At 40.0% G+C, this 21054-nt stretch overlaps 1 protein-coding gene across 1 annotated transcript; it reads left to right on the forward strand.

Moving 5' to 3' along the window:
• The first annotated feature begins 3452 nt into the window (after nucleotides 1–3452).
• LOC137971865 (uncharacterized) lies at nucleotides 3453–4787 on the forward strand. Its single transcript, XM_068818613.1, has one exon. It carries the CDS (start codon nucleotides 3453–3455, stop codon nucleotides 4785–4787), a length of 1335 nt encoding a protein of 444 aa, XP_068674714.1.
• Nucleotides 4788–21054: the final 16267 nt, after the last annotated feature.

Raw genomic sequence — 21054 nt, forward strand, 5'->3', positions numbered from 1 at the left:
TTTTTCATTTTCATTTTCATTTTTCCTCGCACAAGTGAACAGACAGACCCGGCTTGTGTTATAAGTGCAGCTTGTGCGCACTAGAAGCATTATTTGAAGAGAGTAAAATCGCGAATGGCTAAGTAAACGCTCCATATTGCAAATCGCATACCTAAGTCACTCTCGATAGGTCAGTCTGACCATTGGGAGGACTGCGTCTGAAATTCACGTAGAACATAGCCTGCGTGGCAGGCCGTAGAAAGAGAGAGAAAGGGTCAAAACGACCGCGGGAGTATAGGGAGGAGAGGAGAAGGGAACGGCCTGCAAGGAAGCTATTGTTTTCTTCGTCTTTTGCGTCCACCAGACGAAAGTAAAATTCCTGATTGGTCAGATTTTATGAATTACCCAATCCGTCGTTCTGATTGGTCAGCGACCTGTCATTCAAGAGCGTCGGTCTTCTCAGATTCATTCATTCAACATGTTAACTCCGTAGAATAAACGCTACAATCTTTGAAAGAAAATGGAATCAAATCGGTCATTTTCGCAATCGAATTACTGCAGAGACAAGAAGAGCAATCGCGTTAACAGCTCTCTCCTTGGACGCTTCTGAATTTAAACTACACACGTACGTTTGAGGCCTGACAAAGCGCACTGTACAAAAGTGGACAATGGATCTAGACTTCTTTCCAAACGGTTCTGTTCGAGAAAACGGCTAACTGATCAGGGATGCTTTCCTTTAGGCAGTCCTTACACTCATTTGCCACCTCGCGCTCAAGCACATCTTTGAACTCCGGGGCAAGAAGCTCGTGACGAAGACTTGCGTTGGCCACGGCCGCCCAATTTTTTAATGCGATGTTTCTGATGATACTTTGGCCCCTTTCGTCAATTTTTTTTGTCACTAAAACTTCTCCTCTAGTATAAGAAATTACGACATTGACGGCGGCTCCTTCTGATATCAATCGAATGTTGTATTAAAACACATTGCACACATGTACTGCCCTAAAAAATTCGTCGGTTTTTCCGCGGTCGTCAATTGCAGAGATTTTTGCCCTTCACATTTGACGCTTCTAGTCCTTTTTTGTTGCTTTTTGTTGCTTTTTGTTTCACGAGTTAAGGGTCCGGACGCATAGGACCTGACAAAATTTGTTTCGCTCTTCCAAAATTCTCGACAAAATTTGTCTCTGCCAAATTTTCAATTTGTCAAGCGTGGGCGCATTGATACACAGCAAAATATTTGTTAATCACAAGTTTCAAACACACGGAAGTAAACACCAACGCTTGCTCGCTGTTCGCAAGAAAGGTTACATGAGATATCAGGAGTCATCTTTACCCACTTCGATCGAATATGTTGCCTCGGCATATTATTGCTTGTGTTCTAAATTTTTTCCTTCCTTGTATTCGTTTAACTCCAGCAGAAGCAGTTGCTACTTCCACTATGCCAGTGGAGGCTTCACCTTGTTCGACTGCAACGTTCTGGTTCTAGAAATAATTCGGACTTCAATACTCCGACTTAAAATAGAGATCAGATTCTCTTGATTGACACTTTCCTTCAAATCATGGCGTGTAAAATGACAAATCTGTCAGATTTCACTCCTGACAAAAATTTGTCCTGCTCCGAGGCAGGACGACGGCGTCTTTGAAGTTTGATAAGCTTTGACAAAATTTGCTAGATCTAAAATTCACCGGGCGCACTTGTCTAAGGCAACTGGTGACAGATTTTTTCGCAAAATAAACAAAAATTTGCCTAGTGCGTCCGGGCCCTTAGTTCTCACGCTTTTTCGATTATGAGGACTGCTGCGTGCTGTAGGCGACAAATCATCAAGTAATTGTCTCACGCAAAAAATAAAAACAAGAAATACGAGAACCCGTTGGCGCCTACAGACTTGACCGCGACAAAAGCGGCATGATTCTGATTGGATAATTTTGACAGCCAGACACTCCACAGTTGAGTGGGTTTTGCATATTTAGTTAGGGGGCGAACTGAGGAAAACAATGGCATCCTAGCCTGCGTAGCAAGCACTTCCGTGGACCAAAGAGCGAATTTTCTATGCTCCACGGAAACGCTTGCTACGCAGGCTAATGGCATCCTTGCAGGCGTCACCTTCCCTCACGCTCACGCGCTCCCTGCGCTTGTTTTCTCTTTCTCAGATCACGAGTCACGAAAAATAATTTCCTAAATTCACGTTTTACGGAAAACAAAATCAGCTAATCACGCATCATGATAATACCCCAGTACGACCCTCCTCGAAGCAACTCTATTATGAAATCAACAAATGTTGTGATTCTTTTTAATCCCCAGCAAACTATCGTTAGCTTTGCACATATCTCAATTGCACCTAGTTTCACTATAAAAGATCAATAAATCAATAGGAAAAGAAAACAAACAGCGGTTACAAACATTTTCATTTTATACTTGACGTTTCGTATGTTGCAGCATACATCATCAGAAGTGACGGTTAAAACTGTTACACAGAATTTTAAAAAACTAGAGCGAGGAACTGGTGACTAGTTAAAAAGTGTGATAACAAAATCGTAACTTCCGGTAGACGATTCTTCCGGAAGAAATTAATAAAGAAAAAGCTTCTCACTACCAATGTTTTCATTGAGAGAGGGTTTTAAATCACTGATTAATAGCGTTTCTTTAATTTTACACTGCAAGTCGGACTTTCCAGTTGCGAGGATTTCAAAATGGTCCCATTTGATGTTATGACCGGTAGAAATTGTATGGTCTGCAACAGCAGAGGCGTGGCCGACTTGTGTAAGAGCTTTGAAATGCTCGGACTTCCTGTCATGCAATCTTCTTTTTGTTTTGCCGATGTAGAAGGAATCACAGTCCCAACAACTGGCTTTGTATACTATTTTTGATCTTTGAGAACGACTGAAACGATCTTTGTAGGGAAAAAAAGACTTAACCCTGCAAGTGTTTTGAAAAATAACCCTAAGATTGACACAACCATAAAACTTACTAATGCAAGATTTAACACGTCGAGCCCAAAAAAGGCAAGACAAGAATGATATCTTTCTTAGGAACAGTGGTGGCAGGTTCAGCAGACCTGTTCTTTTGTCTGTTCAAAACATCATTAATGTTATAACAAAGAACGCCTCTTGGGTAACCATTTTGAAGGAGAGTGTTCTTTAGATCGAAGAGAGTCGACTGTAACAAGGAAGAACTCGAGCAGATGCGTGAGCAGCGATAGGTGAGGGTGCGGATTAAATTTATTTTATACTTTCTAGGAGTGAAAGAGTCCCACTTGGTGTAGAGGCCAGTGAAAGTTGTTTTGCGATGTACTGTTGTTGTGAAATTGTTGAGATTGCGCTTAATGCGGACATCTAAAAATGGAATCTCCTGGTTTTCTTCAAGTTCCATTGTAAATTTGATATTAGGATGTCTGGTGTTAAGAAAATGCAGAAAACTGGCCGCAGTGGCTTCACTGTCGAACAAAGAAAATGTGTCATCCACATATCTAAACCAAATGGAGGGACGAGAAACCACCAGTTACATCTACTCTTATGATTATTCTAAACAAAAGCGAATTCTAACTAAGGAAGAATGGATGGCTCTTAACGATTTGCGAAATGATACTTCTATTATTATTACTAAACCTGACAAAGGAAATGGTGTTGTAATTGTCAACAGACATGATTACCTCAGCAAAATGAAACAGTTGATTTCCGATGGAACGAAATTTAAGTTGTTGTCGCACAACCCAACCAAGTCTAGGGAGAACAGTCTTATTTCCTATCTTCGTAACCTCAAGCGAGATTGCATAATTGATGAAGCTACATTTAGAAAAATCCTTCCTTGTGGATCTACTGCTGGTGTTCTTTATGGTCTTCCTAAAGTCCACAAAACTGGTTGCCCCTTTCGCCCGATTGTCTCCTCAGTTAACACATACAACTACAATCTTGCCTCTTTTCTTGTTGATGTCGTTAAACCGATCTCCACCAACCAATTCACTATCAAGGACTCCTTCTCTTTTGTGGATTGGGCGAAGACTCATCAACACAACGGTGAAATAATGTGCTCTTTTGACGTGTGTTCCTTATTCACGAACGTTCCACTCGACGAGACAATAGAAATTTGTCTTTCCAAGTTATACTCTCTTCCTGACCCTCCTGCCTTACCGCGACATGTCCTCAAAATCTTGCTCGAGTTTGCAACGAAGAAAAGCCACTTTGTATTTGATGGTCATTATTACGACCAAATCGATGGCGTTGCAATGGGGTCTCCGCTAGGCCCAGTATTAGCTAACATTTTCATGTGTGACTTTGAACAGAAATGGTTGGCTAATGTAGATTCTCGTCCCTCCATTTGGTTTAGATATGTGGATGACACATTTTCTTTGTTCGACAGTGAAGCCACTGCGGCCAGTTTTCTGCATTTTCTTAACACCAGACATCCTAATATCAAATTTACAATGGAACTTGAAGAAAACCAGGAGATTCCATTTTTAGATGTCCGCATTAAGCGCAATCTCAACAATTTCACAACAACAGTACATCGCAAAACAACTTTCACTGGCCTCTACACCAAGTGGGACTCTTTCACTCCTAGAAAGTATAAAATAAATTTAATCCGCACCCTCACCTATCGCTGCTTACGCATCTGCTCGAGTTCTTCCTTGTTACAGTCGACTCTCTTCGATCTAAAGAACACTCTCCTTCAAAATGGTTACCCAAGAGGCGTTCTTTGTTATAACATTAATGATGTTTTGAACAGACAAAAGAACAGGTCTGCTGAACCTGCCACCACTGTTCCTAAGAAAGATATCATTCTTGTCTTGCCTTTTTTGGGCTCGACGTGTTAAATCTTGCATTAGTAAGTTTTATGGTTGTGTCAATCTTAGTGTTATTTTTCAAAACACTTGCAGGGTTAAGTCTTTTTTTCCCTACAAAGATCGTTTCAGTCGTTCTCAAAGATCAAAAATAGTATACAAAGCCAGTTGTTGGGACTGTGATTCCTTCTACATCGGCAAAACAAAAAGAAGATTGCATGACAGGAAGTCCGAGCATTTCAAAGCTCTTACACAAGTCGGCCACGCCTCTGCTGTTGCAGACCATACAATTTCTACCGGTCATAACATCAAATGGGACCATTTTGAAATCCTCGCAACTGGAAAGTCCGACTTGCAGTGTAAAATTAAAGAAACGCTATTAATCAGTGATTTAAAACCCTCTCTCAATGAAAACATTGGTAGTGAGAAGCTTTTTCTTTATTAATTTCTTCCGGAAGAATCGTCTACCGGAAGTTACGATTTTGGTATCACACTTTTTAACTAGTCACCAGTTCCTCGCTCTAGTTTTTTAAAATTCTGTGTAACAGTTTTAACCGTCACTTCTGATGATGTATGCTGCAACATACGAAACGTCAAGTATAAGATGAAAATGTTTGTAACCGCTGTTTGTTTTCTTTTCCTATTGAAATTGAAATGGCCAAAGGACAAAAGTATTTATGATGTTACCTTCGAGATCAATAAATCATTTGTCACATATCATATGTATCCGATACATAGGACAAAAACTACAACATTCCAACTACATGTTACAAATTCACTACATTTTTCACAGTCTCCTATTTTTCAGTGACTTAAGTTCGAAGAGCAGCCATCTTGGTATCTTGATACGCGAAACTAGGCAGTACAAAATGCCAGTGGGTAGTGGCTGTGGGGTTAATAGCTAACCCGCCGCCACTACCCAAGGACATTATGTACTCTCCCCAGTTTCGCTCGCATCAACAAACCAAAATGGCGGCTCGTACAACTAAACTATGATCTAAACATAAAAAAGAGATCTGTGAAGATTAACATTTCGCCAAACAAGATGAGGTAACTACCTAATTACCCTTTTTATTTCCACTCAACAATTGAACATATGAACCCTATCGCAAATGTTGCTCTTCCTGGCTAGTTCTCGATCCCAGACAAAATTTAATGGCTATTAATTCGCACGGCACCTGTAAGGCTACTTGTATTTCTTATTCCTATTGTAGTAAGAAGAGTTCAATGAATTTCTCAACAATTGCTGATTCTTCCTTATTCAAATTATTTTTTTACCCTCAGAAATATTAGGTAATCCATGATCACAGCTGCTCAATTACAGCAAAGTCTAACGAAATCTACATGACACTAACACTACAAAATTTCAATTACATGTAAGACAATCAAATAGTAAGCCACACATGTACGCTAAGCGGACCTATTTTGTTGTATTAGATAAAGTTTTACAAATTTGAAGTTAGTTGGGAGGTGGGTGGGGCTGAAGCGGGGAATGGCAGGAAAATGTTCCTAGCAACAGTTCATTCAGTTCATTTGTTATCAAAAACATCAGGACGCGTTCATCCTTGCACTTTAACTGATAAACTGAATATACAACTAAAAAATCTTTCCACGTGTGGCATGCTACACATTGTATACCCAAATTATTTGCTATCCTTATCTGATTGACTGCCTAATCAGCAAGTCTTAACCGATCGCTTTATTCTAACAACTGCACTCTTTAGCCAACTTTCTAAAATCTTTTGAAAAAAGGGAAGGACAAGACAAAAAAGCTCAGCTCTCTTGACGAAGTTCTGTAGAGTTTACTACACGGAGGGCAAGGGTTGGGTTTTCAACTTGAGCCACTCGTCAGCTGTCGCCACTGGATCTCCCATTTTCTGTACCAGGTCGTTTTCTATATCTTCTTTGTACTTCGCCATGGCGGCATTACGATTTTGTTGGGAGTCTGTGTTGTGGCACCCCTTGGAATCACAATGCTGCACCCAATTCTGGTAATATCCAGTGAAATTATCTTTAAAGGAATAAAAATAGTAGCGGATACCATCGAGGTATTCATAGCTGTCGTGAGGTACAACTGCATCAAGGCGAGTATTCACAATGGCTTGAAGCGTGGATTTAGCGTGATTGGCGTAATTCTCGGCGTAATGTTGGACTGACGTGGCGTAGTGAGAATTACTCGGAGAAGCTACGTTTGGGTCAACAAATGCCAGTTCCTGGAGAACGGCAAAGTGCATACCGGCGCCAATCATGAACACACACAAGCCTGCCTTAGCGAAGCGTGAATCTGTTAGCACACCAACAATCTCGATTGCTATTTCAGGCTCTCTTGGCTGAATCAACCTTGTCAACTCCTCTTTACTCTGCGTGCCACTTTCCTTGGCATTCGTGTAGGTCATGGTCACCCATGATTTTGTACCGTTTATCTTGCCGTTCACCTCATGGATAGTGTTGTCGGTGATTTCTTCGCGCACAATTTTCTCGATCTCTTTGTACACCTCGTCGAAGTAGTCCGGTGTTCCGGAAGGAAAAATGCTGTCGAAGATGAGAGCCCCCACTTGAGCACCTACACCATTAAGCAGACCTAATGCCAACTTTTTCGCTATGGTGAGCATACGACCAGGCGTACCATGCGTTAGGACTGAACTTTCAGCGGGAGCTTGGTAGTCAAACAGCTGGCTTCCTTTCTCTCTGTTTTGGCTGACTTTCACAAGGTACCCAGTTACCACTAGGAAGAACTCAGCAAGGTTTGTGCGACGAAGGAAAACGGGAGTGAACTTCGGGAACGACTCAAATGGCATCTCCAAGTAGGTGAACCTCTCCAGCTCTACTTTTTCGTTCTCTCGTAGCACTGAACTTAAGCCTTTCTTAACGGATCTAAAGAAACATTCGATCTTGCTTTCGTATTCGTGTTTGGCAGTTTCGTCTAAGAGGGACTTCTCCGTTGCAACGGTCTCTTCAGAGGCGAGATGTGGCTGGGGTAGCTTGTTCCCTTTTGCGAGGTAAAATATGCCTTTTGCGTTGTTCTCAACCGACTCTGCCCACGGTTCGCGTTCTGGCACATTTTGGAATGCCACTTCCCAAATGGTCTGCTCGATATACTTCGTGGCTTCGTTTGCATTGGCGAGGAGGCTTTCACTTAGTTTGGAGAAGAACAGAGCCATTGCTATCGCTGAATACGATGTTTTTATTCACAACGCTGTTACGACTCAGTCTGAATACAATGAATACGATGTTTTTAGTCACAACGCTGTTAAACAAGACTCAGTCTGACGCAGGCGACGCAGTCAATTGACGCAGCCGACGCAGCCGACGCAGTCGACGCAGTTGACGTCACTCCATGCGGCGATATGCGGCAAGTTGCTCAACCTCATTCCCAGGGTCCTCTCTCTACCTCGAGAAAGTACCCTGGTTACGGCTGGTCACGTGTCTGCTAGATTTTAGCAGATTTCAGAGATGTGATTGAAGGGAGGGCCTGGAAAGTTAAAGTTTGTCTCGCACTGAGCTTGCCTACTGAGCTCAGTAGGGAGTAAAATTTGCAACGTTCCCACTGTGTGGATCGGCAAAATTCACAGCGAAGGCATTGACACATTCGATATAGGAGTTCAATCCGATCAATTTTCGGCTAAGAGGTTAGCTCTGCATTAAACTGAATTTGCAGAGGCTGCCCCTTCTCTTGCCCAGTGTTCCTCGTCTTAAAATGTCGTTGACGAGTGGCTCTAGACGCACCAAAAAATACGAAGTTTTTCATTGGCTGACAAAAAATAAATGCGCAGCAGAAACGAAAATTACAAAGCTCTGCGCATTTCATTTTACTTCCGGCCCAGTTGACAGTTCGCTGGCGCGCTTTACGAAGAAAAAAGCAAAACAAATCTTAGTCCAGGCATTTTATCGCCAAAAGTCGGTCAACCTGCCACTAATTGCAAAAGAAGGATTTTTAACGGTCTTTGGTCCAGGGACATGTCCTCTATAACATATCAAAAGTCCCCGAAAATCCGATTGGGGAAAGTTGACAAAAAACAACTTTTTTAGAGCCCTATATTGCTCAGCATGCAAACGAGGTTGCATTTACTATCTGCTGTGAGCTACCGTTGTTTTGCTTGAGTTTAAAGCCATGTGCAGCATAGGCTAGCAAAGATTGAGAAAATTTATTGTGTTATCTTCCTAGTTAAGTGCATTTATATACCCATTAAATACAAGAATTATTCTTTATAAGTAAGTGAAACCTTTAGAGATGTCGTCGATGGATGGTTATCTGAGTGAATTATGTAGCGAAGAACAAGGTCTTCCACAAGCGATGTTAGAACGCAAAAAGGACAATTTTACACTAAAAGACCTAACAGTAATGTCATGTTCCAAGATTATGTAATTCAGGAAAATGTAATTTGACGTGAGTAGAGACGTCCAAAATGAATTTCATCTTGGTGAAAAACCTGTTTTTCACTCATTGCTTTGCGCTTTACATTGTAATATTCTTTTTGTGTCCTGACTCATTAGTAAATTCATCTTTTCCCCCTCATAATTTAAAGCAAAATGTCCAGGAATTGGGGAAATTTTTCGCAAAAACCGAAGGAAATGTTTTCACCCAGTTATGAACTAACAGAGAAAGTGTGTGTCCTGCAAATCTTGCGCTTTAGTTCAATTTGAAAACTAAAAATTCTAGAGTAATTGCCTTCCAATACAGTGAAGGAATTTTGTTTATATTTAAACTTTGAGTTTGGATAGTAAAAAGAAAAATACGCGATTTAAGACATCCCAACCATACCAAAAAGAAAGTTTTTCTAATGACTCAATAAGCCTCAGCTATGACAGACCTCCGTACCGACCACCAGGATGTCTAGCAAGTCTTCACGTAGCAAGAAGAAGTGATCGATTTTGGGCCGGATTATCGATAGACCTATGTAGTCGTCGAACAGGTTCTTTTGAGAAGCGTGAAAACCAGTGGAGGCTTGACAAGAGGGAGGGGCCTAACGGACTAGCAACGTCTTATCTGGCTGTTATCTATGCCTGCATTTATGCGTGTGCCGAAACAAAGAACATCATGCAAAAGCTGACAGAAGTTAATTTTATTCTGGAGAACAGAACAAAGATATGTCTAAACAAGAGAAATGAAGGACGCAATGACCATCCTCAGTGCTCTGGCTACTCACAACCCTAAGGAACATCATGAATGGTGTAAACGCTGATAGTAATGTCAATGCTGACACAGCCAAGAGCGTCGGGGAGAAGATGCTAGCGTCAGTAAAGGGAACGTTAACCATAGATTACTCATTCAAACGAAATGCCCAGACAGTCACTATAGCATCCATGTCCTCCGTAAATATTGAGTACAAATACAAGTTGACCCTCAACTTGTATTTCAGAAATTATTTCAGGACGAGCTCTGCACATATCCCACAGCTCTTTTCGACTACCCATTTATGTTAAGGCAGCCACCAAAGCCATCATTAGCAGATGCACTATGGGCAAAGCTTACACCACAGGCTAAGACGCAACCTGAAGGGAACATACAGTACGTGCTGGACGGAGGTTCTCGTCTCCATCGAGTCCCATGGCCCAGAGGTGACGCCGCAAATGGTGACGCCGACCTACTTGTAGTCAAAACCGCTGTAGAGTCTGCCATAAAGAATTCCATGGTTCTAGTTGGGGATGGCACAGATTTGCCAGTCCTTCTGTGTTATCATGCTTCCGAAGGTGGATGTGGCCTCTTTTTTTGACCTGAGACAAAGGCAAACTCGGGATGTGCCCGTGTCTGGCATATGAAGAAAGTAAAAGAACAGCTGGGTAAGGAAGTTTGCAGAAATTTCCTTTTCCTTCACACCGTCACTGGATGCGACACAACATCGCGCCTCTATGGAGTTGGAAAGGCAACAGCCCTGAAGAAACTTGAGAATGTACCTTACTTCAAAGAGCACGCTAACGTTGGTCTTCATCTTTTTTTTTTTGGTTTTTTTTGTTTTTTTTTTTTACGTTGGTCTTCATCTGTCATTCTGCTGTTTCTGGCGTTGTCACTGCAGGTGAAAAACCACTTGTATCATGTTTCGGAGGTAAACCAGGGGTAGGTTAACTCTATCAGATATCAGCGTTACTTCGAAAAATTTGCAGCCAAGACATCTCATATCGAGCCACAGAATCTGCCCCCAACAGCAGCAGTGGCCCGATTTCACAGCCTACGCGTCTGCTTGCAGGTAAAGCAGTGGTAGGAGAAGTTGCAGGCATGTCAATGGAAGACTGGGGGTGGAAACTCCCTAATTATCAAGTATTTCCTGTTGCAGCAGACTTGCTGCCTGCCCCAGAATCTCTTCTCTAGTTAATCAGATGCAACTGTTTGTCTGACTGCAGCAGTATAATCGAGGTACAACAAATTTGTCGCAAGAATGGTACGCAGTATTCCCCAGTCTGTGGCCAATGCAAAGGTCTTTGTGCACAAATTCTTTGAACACTGTAGACTAGGAAAGTGAACATTTGGAAGACTAGCATTTTTATAAATACATTGTATATGTAGCATGTGTAGAATTGAACAAAGAGGTAGCTTTGTTGTGATGATATAGGCCTTTTCTTGTCGTGAGTCTTAAGCATTTATGTCTTGTAATGTTTCGGCAAAATAAGATTTCACCGCTGGCTCTAAATAAACCTTAATAATTCACTAAGTTAAATATATTTTGTGGAAAGGTCTTTCACGATTAAAGCCGTGAAATCATTGTTCTTAAGGGTAGATTCTTAGTTTTGGCGAAATGGCTCGAATTATACCAATAAAAAACGCTAAACGGCAACTTCCGGTTGACAGCCTCGTTTTCGTGCTATAGGAAAAAGAGACTTATTTTATGGGTGCAGTTTGGAGGCGTTCCCATGCTTGGATCTTTAGGGACTTTTAGTACGTTCATGCTTAGGATATTCCTAACTGGTCAATGACGAGAAAGCTTCTTTTGCAATTAGTTACAGGTCCGACCACAAAATGCCTGGACTATCTTCCCGATCGATACGATGGAATCGATCGTAGAAGTTTCCCCGAAACCAAAGACGTAGATCGCCTGCAATGATGTCATTCTCGATCGTAATCATCGTCTTTTGTTGTAAACTCTGAGAATGCAACCAGCTGATACAACACTTACTTTGTCGCTGACCATACTCCAAGAAATCATAAAGTTAAGTTCCAATCGGCAGTGGGTTTCAAGAATCATTTCTCTTGCTTCAAAAAAAAAAAAGCTCGAGGAAACCTTGAGCCAGGTGAAAAGACGAAGAAATACCACTCATTCTAAGCAAATGGGACGCTAGAAATACGAAGGTGAGTGTGGTTTTTCGGTTCAGAGAAAGATCAAGAAAGATGCGGATTCTAGCAGTCCAAAACTTTATTTATATTAAATTGCCAAAATGAGTCAAGGGTTGGACCATGTAAATGGTATGAACATGTCAACTTCAAATTTGGTTTGTTTCTTCCTCAGATATTATCTAGCTGTTGTCTAGAGTAAAATAACCATGGGTGAGATTTGAGGCCCTTACCTCTTCCCGCCACTGACCAGCAAAACTTTATTCCATCACAAAAACAAACAAAATCAGTAGATAAAAATAATTTATCAACCATTCAAGTAACTGTGAACAAGTATAGAGACAGTTATTCATATAACTGATGAGTGAATTAATCAGACTTGTGGGTTTCCAAAAGTAATGTGGAATCTCTACTGGAAACAAATCAGACATAACAGGTGCACAAAGTTACATTGATACTGTCATAACAAAAATATCATAATCATTTTATTAACCTTTGAAAGATTATTTATTGCCTACCATTATTTACTATTCGTTGTCAATTTTCAGACAAAACAGTGCTACATAAATTCCTGGAAGGATGACTATATATGGATAATTCAAATAGGAATGTTGTTCTTGCAGTTCAATAAATAATACTGAAAAAAGGAAATGGAGATAGAACGATTAAAGCTATGCTTGATGTTCTGTTTAACCATGAGAAGTAGCAAGTATGTGTTAAAGACTTGTTGTTGTACATGGTTGTATATCAGGCTAAAGAGCCTTTAATTTTTACCCTGATCTGACACGAGTTCTAAGCGAGCAAGATATTGCATTACTTCCCATTCATCCTATTCATGTAGTTTTCTAAAAAAAATATCTTCAATAATGCATGGCATACCAATATGAATCACCCTGGATCTTCGTATCAGACACATCTACACTGTACATGTACATGCCAAATACCAATTTTAGTTACATTATTTGAGCTGTATTATAGTTTAGGTAATACCATGTACTCTCATATGGGAACACTGATTAGAAATAACTTTTTGTTGTTGTTGTTGTTGTTGAAAGCATCCTGCACAAGATTGAGCTTTATATAAATAATCATGATAGAAAGGTATCAAATGAACCAAACAAATTAAATGAACAAAAGCAGTGGGGATGGGGAACAAGATTATGAGAATACCCTTATATCTAGTTTTGTAAAGCCTCCAATCACAAAAGCTCAAGTGAGTAGGCTCTTCTTAAGTCTGAATTTACAAAACTCATCATTAGATGTTCCAAATAAGCTAATTAAATTAAAATTGCTGCAGAGCCATTATCAAAGCCTCCAGCACATGTATATAACCACTCAATAACAACTGGCATACGACTTTTAGTTTTGTTCTCTGCATTTACCTTAACATGGTGGTAAACACTTCAAAAGCCAATGGCTACCCTTTACTCTGGTTACCACATGCATATTTTTTATTCTTTCCACAGCCATATGCAAAATATATTTCTCTTTTCAAATTTTATTTAATTATAATACTTAGTACGTAAGTTAATTATATAAATAGTGCACAATAAAAGTTGATTGATTTACTTAATTTGACAAATTTATTTAATGATCTGTTGATTTTGTAAGACCCTTTTTACATAAAAATAAATAATAATAACAGAATGAGGTTACTTGAAAAATTGGTATTATGGAGCTGCTCTGCTGCTCCATAATACCTGATAATATAAACCTATGTCTAACCAGGAAGTAAATGGTGCTTACCACTACAGGAAATTTTCTTTTCATCTATAACCACAGCTTATATCTTAATTTAAATCCTCTGGTCAGTGCAATATTTCCATGGCTGATTTCCATAAACGTTATCGCGTGTCCATAACCAAATTTTACCGTGCATCGATAGACGTGCTACATGGCACGTAGTATCCTGATTACTTTGCTTGGAAGCGTTTTAACAACTGCACCTCACTCTTAAAACCCTTCCTTTTTATCGAGTGTGAAGACAAGAAACAACAACAAGGCATCGATTTCTGACTTTTCTAGACGATTCACCAATAGATGAACAACGAAATCCGCTGATAAAATATTAGACTAAATCACTAGCTTAAACTTCCGCAAAGTGAAAGCACATGTCAATACTTCTTCGATCTGTTTACACGCAAGAATACGCTCTATTTCTCGCTCCCCTTCCCTCAGGATTAGTTTTTAAGCATTCTCCCCTCGCTCGTCCCCTCGCTCAGGTTTAGTTTCTGAGCATGAGCAGATTAGCTGGGAAAAATTACGCATGCGTTACCGGATGTCTGTGATTTACGGACATCCGGTAATTGCTGCTACCAGAGCCCTCCGTTTCGCCGACCACGTGACCAAAAGAAACGGAGGCTCTGGGGACGAGAATGGATGCCGCCGATGTGGAAACTTAGTCCGCGCATGTAAAGTTACGTTTTAGCGTGATTATCCGCTGAACGATGATGAAGTAAGCTCAACAAAATTGTACCATTGCGAGAGCCCACGGACGAACTGAGTTTAAAAAGTATACGCGCAGAACTTGTTAAAAGTTGTATTTTGTGCGCAATTGTGTTATCTGGCATCTGCGATGAGTGTTTTCGTCGAAATGGATGCTTCTTTTGGTCCTCCTTTTATTTTCAGGAAGGACGGGAGCCGTGTTGCAGGACTTTGTCCTTCAACGAGTCTTTGGAACAACGTTCTAAACACTCAGTCTTTCTACTTTTATGGATTTTTTTCTCCAATAAAGATATACGTCTGCTTTGTAGTCGATCCTTCGTCTTTCGTTCGTGCACTATTTGCTTTTAATCCGAATTGGTTTATGGGTTGAAATGACCGTGTTCTCATAGCTATATAATAACAAAGATGGCGGCCGTTTCTTGTTCGTGGTTAAATTACTTGACCCGTTCCATGCGAATTTAGATTTGAATTCGCTTTTTATACAATAAAGCATTTATCTTGAACGCACAGAAATTTATCAAACAAAGTTTTTCCTCTACAAAACATTAAACCCGAAAGAATTCGCAGTCTTCGCAGTTGCTTACGACGGGGTCTGCCTAATGTGCGAGCCAGCGAGCCATGCGACGCATGCGAGTCAGGGCACGAGCCATGCGACGCATGCGAGCCAGGGTACGAGCCATGCGAGTCATGCGAGCCAGGGTGCGAGCCATGCGAGTCACCGTTTTAACGTGAAAAAAAATCAAATAAATAATGAATTAATGTTATTATCTAACTGCAACGAAAATACCGTCCAAATATTCAGCGACATTGTACAGATATTATATTTGTACAGTAGAAAACCTGTTTGACGTGAAGGTCACCGCGCGTGCACGCAAACTGTCACGCTCTCTTTCTTTCATCGATAGTTTGATTTAAATCTTGTTAGATGTTTCGGTGTGTAGTATTGCTTTATCGTTTTACTCGCAATTTGTATTTTTGGAATACGACACAACTTGTAAAAATATAATGTGACATCTATTGTAAATAAAAAACGCTGCATTTTTAATACAAACATGATACGAGTTACACTAACTACATGTAGCGACGGTTTAAGTAGATGAGAATAAAACGGGAATATATTTATGTGTGTGGCTGTATTTATTTCGTGTTTGTGATGATTGATTGATTGACTGATTTATATTTTTGAGATCTTGAATGAAAGGAGATAGGTATAAAAAGGTCGCTTCGCAAATGCAACAGGCTTCATTTTACTGAAAAGAAATTATGAAACATGTAAACTGACAAACGATGAGCCCACCGTGATGAATTTTTTGAGAGAGTGAGTGGGCGAGATTATATTTTATTAAGTTTAAGTTTCAAGTCTATTTCTTTCTTCTGCTGTTCAGTCAAAGATGTTTCGATTAACAATGTCATTCCAGTTTTGTATGGGCAAATAAAAGAATTCCTGGAAAATTTTCCCATGCTCTGAAAACGAGTGCGAAAGAAGAAAGTTCTCTTAATCCAAGACTTCTGTATTGTCCCGTAAGGGCCTTCTGTGGTGGCTTGGATATTACCCTCTGATAATTCTCTCTTACAGCTGGTGGCGCATTTAGCATCTTTTTAAGATGTTCTTTTGTTTATTGTCTATATTTGTTCATCCTCTGAAGGACAAGTCACTTTAGGTAGCGTAACGTTCCCTGGGAATGCCTCAATTATTTTTTCCACTGTTGATCAATGTATTTAACCTGGTACATAATCGGCTCCTCTTTATCAAATTTGAACAGATTGTGGAAAATCCACATTAGGTGGTGACATTCCTTTCTACACCAGGCAGAGGAGCAGATGGAAGATTCTTTTCTGAGGGAAATCTCTTCTAGATACCCAATTGTATCAAGCACTTTAAAATCGAAGCTGGTCATGGAGGAATCACACTGAAGTAGATCCATATAAACTCCTTCAATCTTGTCGTGGAATAATTTCTTTTGTTTTTTGGTCACATGTTCATTGTTTCTTTTCTCAACTTGGTTACCCTTTTGTTTTGTTTGATTTTTTTCTGTCAGCCCTGTGAGTGTCTTTTGTGTTAATTTTGAACTGATGCTGTGACAGAACCTTTCACATGAGAATTATAGATTTTGTCTCTTTGTTCGACTTTATTAAACATGCGAAAGCTATACGAGAATTGGGGGTAGAAATCTGAAGGATAACAAATTCTTATCAACAACAATATTGGGTGACTTTTTTTGAAGCGCGTCGAGGATCAATAGATGAAAGGGAGGCCCCGCTATCAGTGATAACAATGGGTACATGGCTGATGCTATGGCCAGCAACTCCACACTTGCACAATCAGTGACGCCACCAGGAGCAGACTTTCTGTTGGCGTTTGCTACAACACCAGGTTATGTCTCCTGGCGGAGTGAAGCGTCTGGATCAATGTACATTGAAGTGAGTATGAATGTCTTTACACCACCTTGAACATCGGTACTTTTTGCTCGTGGATGACGTAACATCCATGATTGTAATGTTGAAATAAATCGTGTTTTCTACTAGACAGTCTGGTCCTTCTCTTTCTCTTACTGTAGCAAAGTGAAGTGTTGGAAACGTGTCGTTAGGCGCATTAACTCTTTGTGTCATATGTCACGAAGTGTCCTCCCTTTCAAGTTTTTTTTTGGCGACTGAATTTTTTTTATGGTGACCATTTTACAACTGAAGACTTTCTGAAAAAGTGAGCTTGGAGCGCTGTATCGGTCAGTACAGCACAGTTGGCGAGGCCAAAGGATTCATGCAAGAAAGCCAGAAAGTGTGATGGTGTCAGTGATGGTGTCAGTGAAGTTAAAATTTCCGAATTCAAGAATAGCAGTCTCTGCACTTACTCATAGAGAAGATTTAGATTTAAGTGCAAAATTGCATGATGCTAACGAAAGTTTGAAATCTTTGTCGGAAAGTAACAACTTCACGTTCATTGACAATTCAATCATTGACAATTCTTGCCTCAACAGCAGCAAACTTCACCTAAACTCTAAGGGCAGCTCACTGCTTGCCGTTAAATTTATTAATTTTGTTAGGTCAGGTTCTAGCCGTGGGCCATCCAGCCAAGCACGACAGGGTTTTCGCAGGCCCAATGTTTACAACCAACTGAGCAAGGTCCTGCTGGAGCTGGCAAACGCACGACGACGCAGAAGCAGGGATCGTCGTTACTAACGACAGATCAGTGTGATTCAGTAGAAGGTAATGGTGTTTACTCTCCACTGCATTGCATCACATCCTGTAGAGGGTTTAAACTTGCCTGTATTAATGTTAATAGTCTATGTAAACACATTGATGAAATTCGCTATATTTTAATCAATTCTCCTTTGGAAGTGCTAGCCATTAACGAATCTATAAGCTTGATGGCACTATTTCTGATACTGAAGTATATATTCCTGGCTATATTATAATCCGCAAGGACCGTAGCCGGTCAGGCGGTGGTGTTGCTCTCTATATCAGGGAAAATCTGTCGTACACAAACAGAATTGACCTTGTGCCCGACACTTTGGAAATAATCTGTGTAGAGATAAATCTTCCTCACAGCAGGTCATTTCTAGTCAGCACTTGGTATAGACCACCGAGCGCGGAGATGCAGGTTTTTGACGAATATGAAAAATTTGTCCAGCGTTGTGATATCGAACATAAGCAACTGATTCTCATGGGGGATATTAACTCTGACTATGCCAAAACACCCCTTGATGTACATACTCGAACCCTGCAGTTCATATCCTCAGTTTATCAGTTAGAGCAACTAATCAAAGAGCCCACCCGAGTTACTAAATCCTCGGCCACTACTATTGATTTAATTCTTACAAATATGGTCGACAATATAGCAACCTCTGGAGTTATTCACCTAGGGATTTCAGATCACAGTCTAATTTATGCGGTACGAAAGTTTGCTGTACCCAAAACTAGACCCATTATTAAAGAGGTTCGAAATTTCAAACATTTTGTCGAAGTGGACTTTATTAATGACCTTCATATGGCCCCGTGGCAAAATGTTGAATGTTTTGAAGACCCTAACTTAGCTTGGCAAGCATGGAAGTCTGATTCTATGATGCGTAAAGCGAAATCTGACTACTTTCGCCTGAAAATCGATGCGTCCAAGGCCACTGACCCTAAGGCGGGCTGGAAATTAATAAATTCACTTACAGGCAAAGGTAAAAAATCTTCCCCTGTCAATGATATTCTTGTTAACGATAAAATTGTTTCAGACGATAAAGATATTTCCGAGTCATTTAATGATTTCTTTGTAAACATAGGACCAACTTTGGCCGCTGAATCAACGAAAAGGTCCTCCAATAGCGTTAACACATATCTCAGCAACATTCAGAATAGTCTTACAGCCTTTCGATTCTCTAATATACCAGTGGAAAATGTCGCGCTTACGCTAAAAAACTTAAAGGTGTCGAAAAGCACTGGCCTTGATAAGATTCCTGCTAAGGTCCTTAAAATCGCGTCTAGTATAATTGCTCCATCTTTGACTTTTAATTTGTCACTTTCCTCTGGAATTTTTATTGATGACTGGAAAAATGCGCGTGTGTGCCCGGTCTATAAAGGCAATGACCGTCGTGATATGGGAAATTATAGACCCATTTCAATCCTGCCAATAATAAGTAAAGTTTTCGAGAAAGAAGTTTTTCAACAGCTTTATCACTATTTGAAAGTTAATTCTGTTCTCTCTAAATTCCAGTCTGGTTTCCGCCCTCTCCACTCGACTGTCTCGGCGTTGATTCAAATGTGCGATGATTGGTCTGATAATATGGATAAGGGAAAATTGACAGGTGTAGTTTTTCTTGATATTCGTAAGGCCTTTGACTCAGTTGATCATTCGATTTTACTAGAGAAAGTTAAGTTTTATGGAGTCGCTGATAGAGAATTGATGTGGTTCAAGTCTTATCTTACTGCCCGACAACAACAATGTTTAGTAAATGATTGCTTATCTTCTCAAAGTAACTTACTCTGTGGAGTTCCCCAAGGCTCTATTCTTGGCCCTCTCCTTTTCCTTATCTACATAAATGATTTACCAAATTGTTTAAAATTCACTACCCCCTGTTTATATGCAGACGATACTCAAATCTTTACCTCTAGTTTTGATATTGGCGCACTTGCCAATAATATAAATTCTGACTTAAAAAATCTAAGCGACTGGCTCACTGTTAATAAGCTCCAATTCCATCCTCTCAAAACTAAGTTAATGGTTGTTGGGTCAACATATAATTTGAACACTAAATCTAGAGATTTACCTAATGCAATCTCCATTGATAATAATTTGGTTTCACGCGTAACCTCTAACAAATGTTTGGGAGTTCTACTAGATGAAAAGCTTACATTTGAAACTCGTATTGAGTATATATGTAAAAAGGCATGTGCTGGCATAGGTGCTTTGAGAAGAATTAAGCCTTTTGTCCCCCTCTGCACCCTCGTAACTTTATACAGATCACTCATTCAACCTTATTTTGATTACTGCTCACCCCTGTGGGATACATGTGGTAAGCAACTAAAAGATAAATTACAAAAAATTCAAAATCGTGCGGGAAGGGTTATTACAGGCTCTTCATATGATGTTAGGTCCACAGATGTGTTGAATAACCTGAAATGGAAATCGCTTGAAACCAGGCGCTTCCATACAAAGGCTACCCTTATGTATAAAATCCTCAATGATCTATCTGCCCCCCAACTGAGTAACTCCTTTGTAAAGCTAAATGATACTAACATAAATTACAATCTTAGGAATATCGAGACTGATCTAGCACTTCCACGGCCATACACAAATTTTTTGAAGCCCAGCTTTAAGTATAGTGGTGCAATGCTCTGGAATAATCTTCCCTATGAGGCAAAGACCGCAAAATCGCTTTCTGATTTCAAACGCAAACTTGCGTCCTCGCCCTTCATGCTTTCTATTGGATCGCACTGATTCTATGTAATATACTTCTATTTTAAATATATATATATATATACTTTATTGTAACGTGTTTACCTACGCCCCACCTGGAAACCAGCTTTTGTTGTGTGTGGCTAGCGTAGTGAAATAAAGTTGTATTGTATTGTATTGTATTGTTAACTTTGCTGAAACATAAGCTGGACGCATGGTGGCTGGTGATGTAGAGTTTTTTTTTACTCCGAGAAATGAGAGATCTGGACAAATTAAAATCAAAACTTGAGAAATGATCATAGAGAAGAGAATGCTTGCTACCTGTCAACATAAGTATGTTCTGTAATCATAGAAAAAATCCGCTATTAGAAGAGATGTATTGATCTGCATTCCTTTTGAATAGTTCTGCTTTGCTAGTGAGATTAGCAAAACCAATTACCAAGGTATAGGGAATAAAATACTGTGGCATGCGTGAAGGTTCCTGCTTTTTGAGGCTGGAGGTATTAAAAGGTTTAACTGGGAAGCTGGAATTTCAAACATTGATTGATTGATTGATTATTTATCCAAGAAATAAGGTGTAGTGGGGCCACATTAAGTTTGTGAAAGGGGTTTCAAGCTAGGAGCTACATGTATATGAAAGAAAAGCCTTTCCTGTCTAAAACACTAAGTAAAATGGATAGGGTTCTGACCTTGGGCAGAGCCCCCTCGAATAA

Source organism: Montipora foliosa, chromosome 9 (genome assembly GCF_036669935.1).
Source record: "Montipora foliosa isolate CH-2021 chromosome 9, ASM3666993v2, whole genome shotgun sequence".
Lineage (NCBI taxonomy): Eukaryota > Metazoa > Cnidaria > Anthozoa > Scleractinia > Acroporidae > Montipora > Montipora foliosa.

Bases quoted from the DNA above. Each gene is read 5' to 3' on its own strand.
- LOC137971865 (XM_068818613.1), top strand. From the start codon at position 3,453: ATGGAGGGACGAGAAACCACCAGTTACATCTACTCTTATGATTATTCT.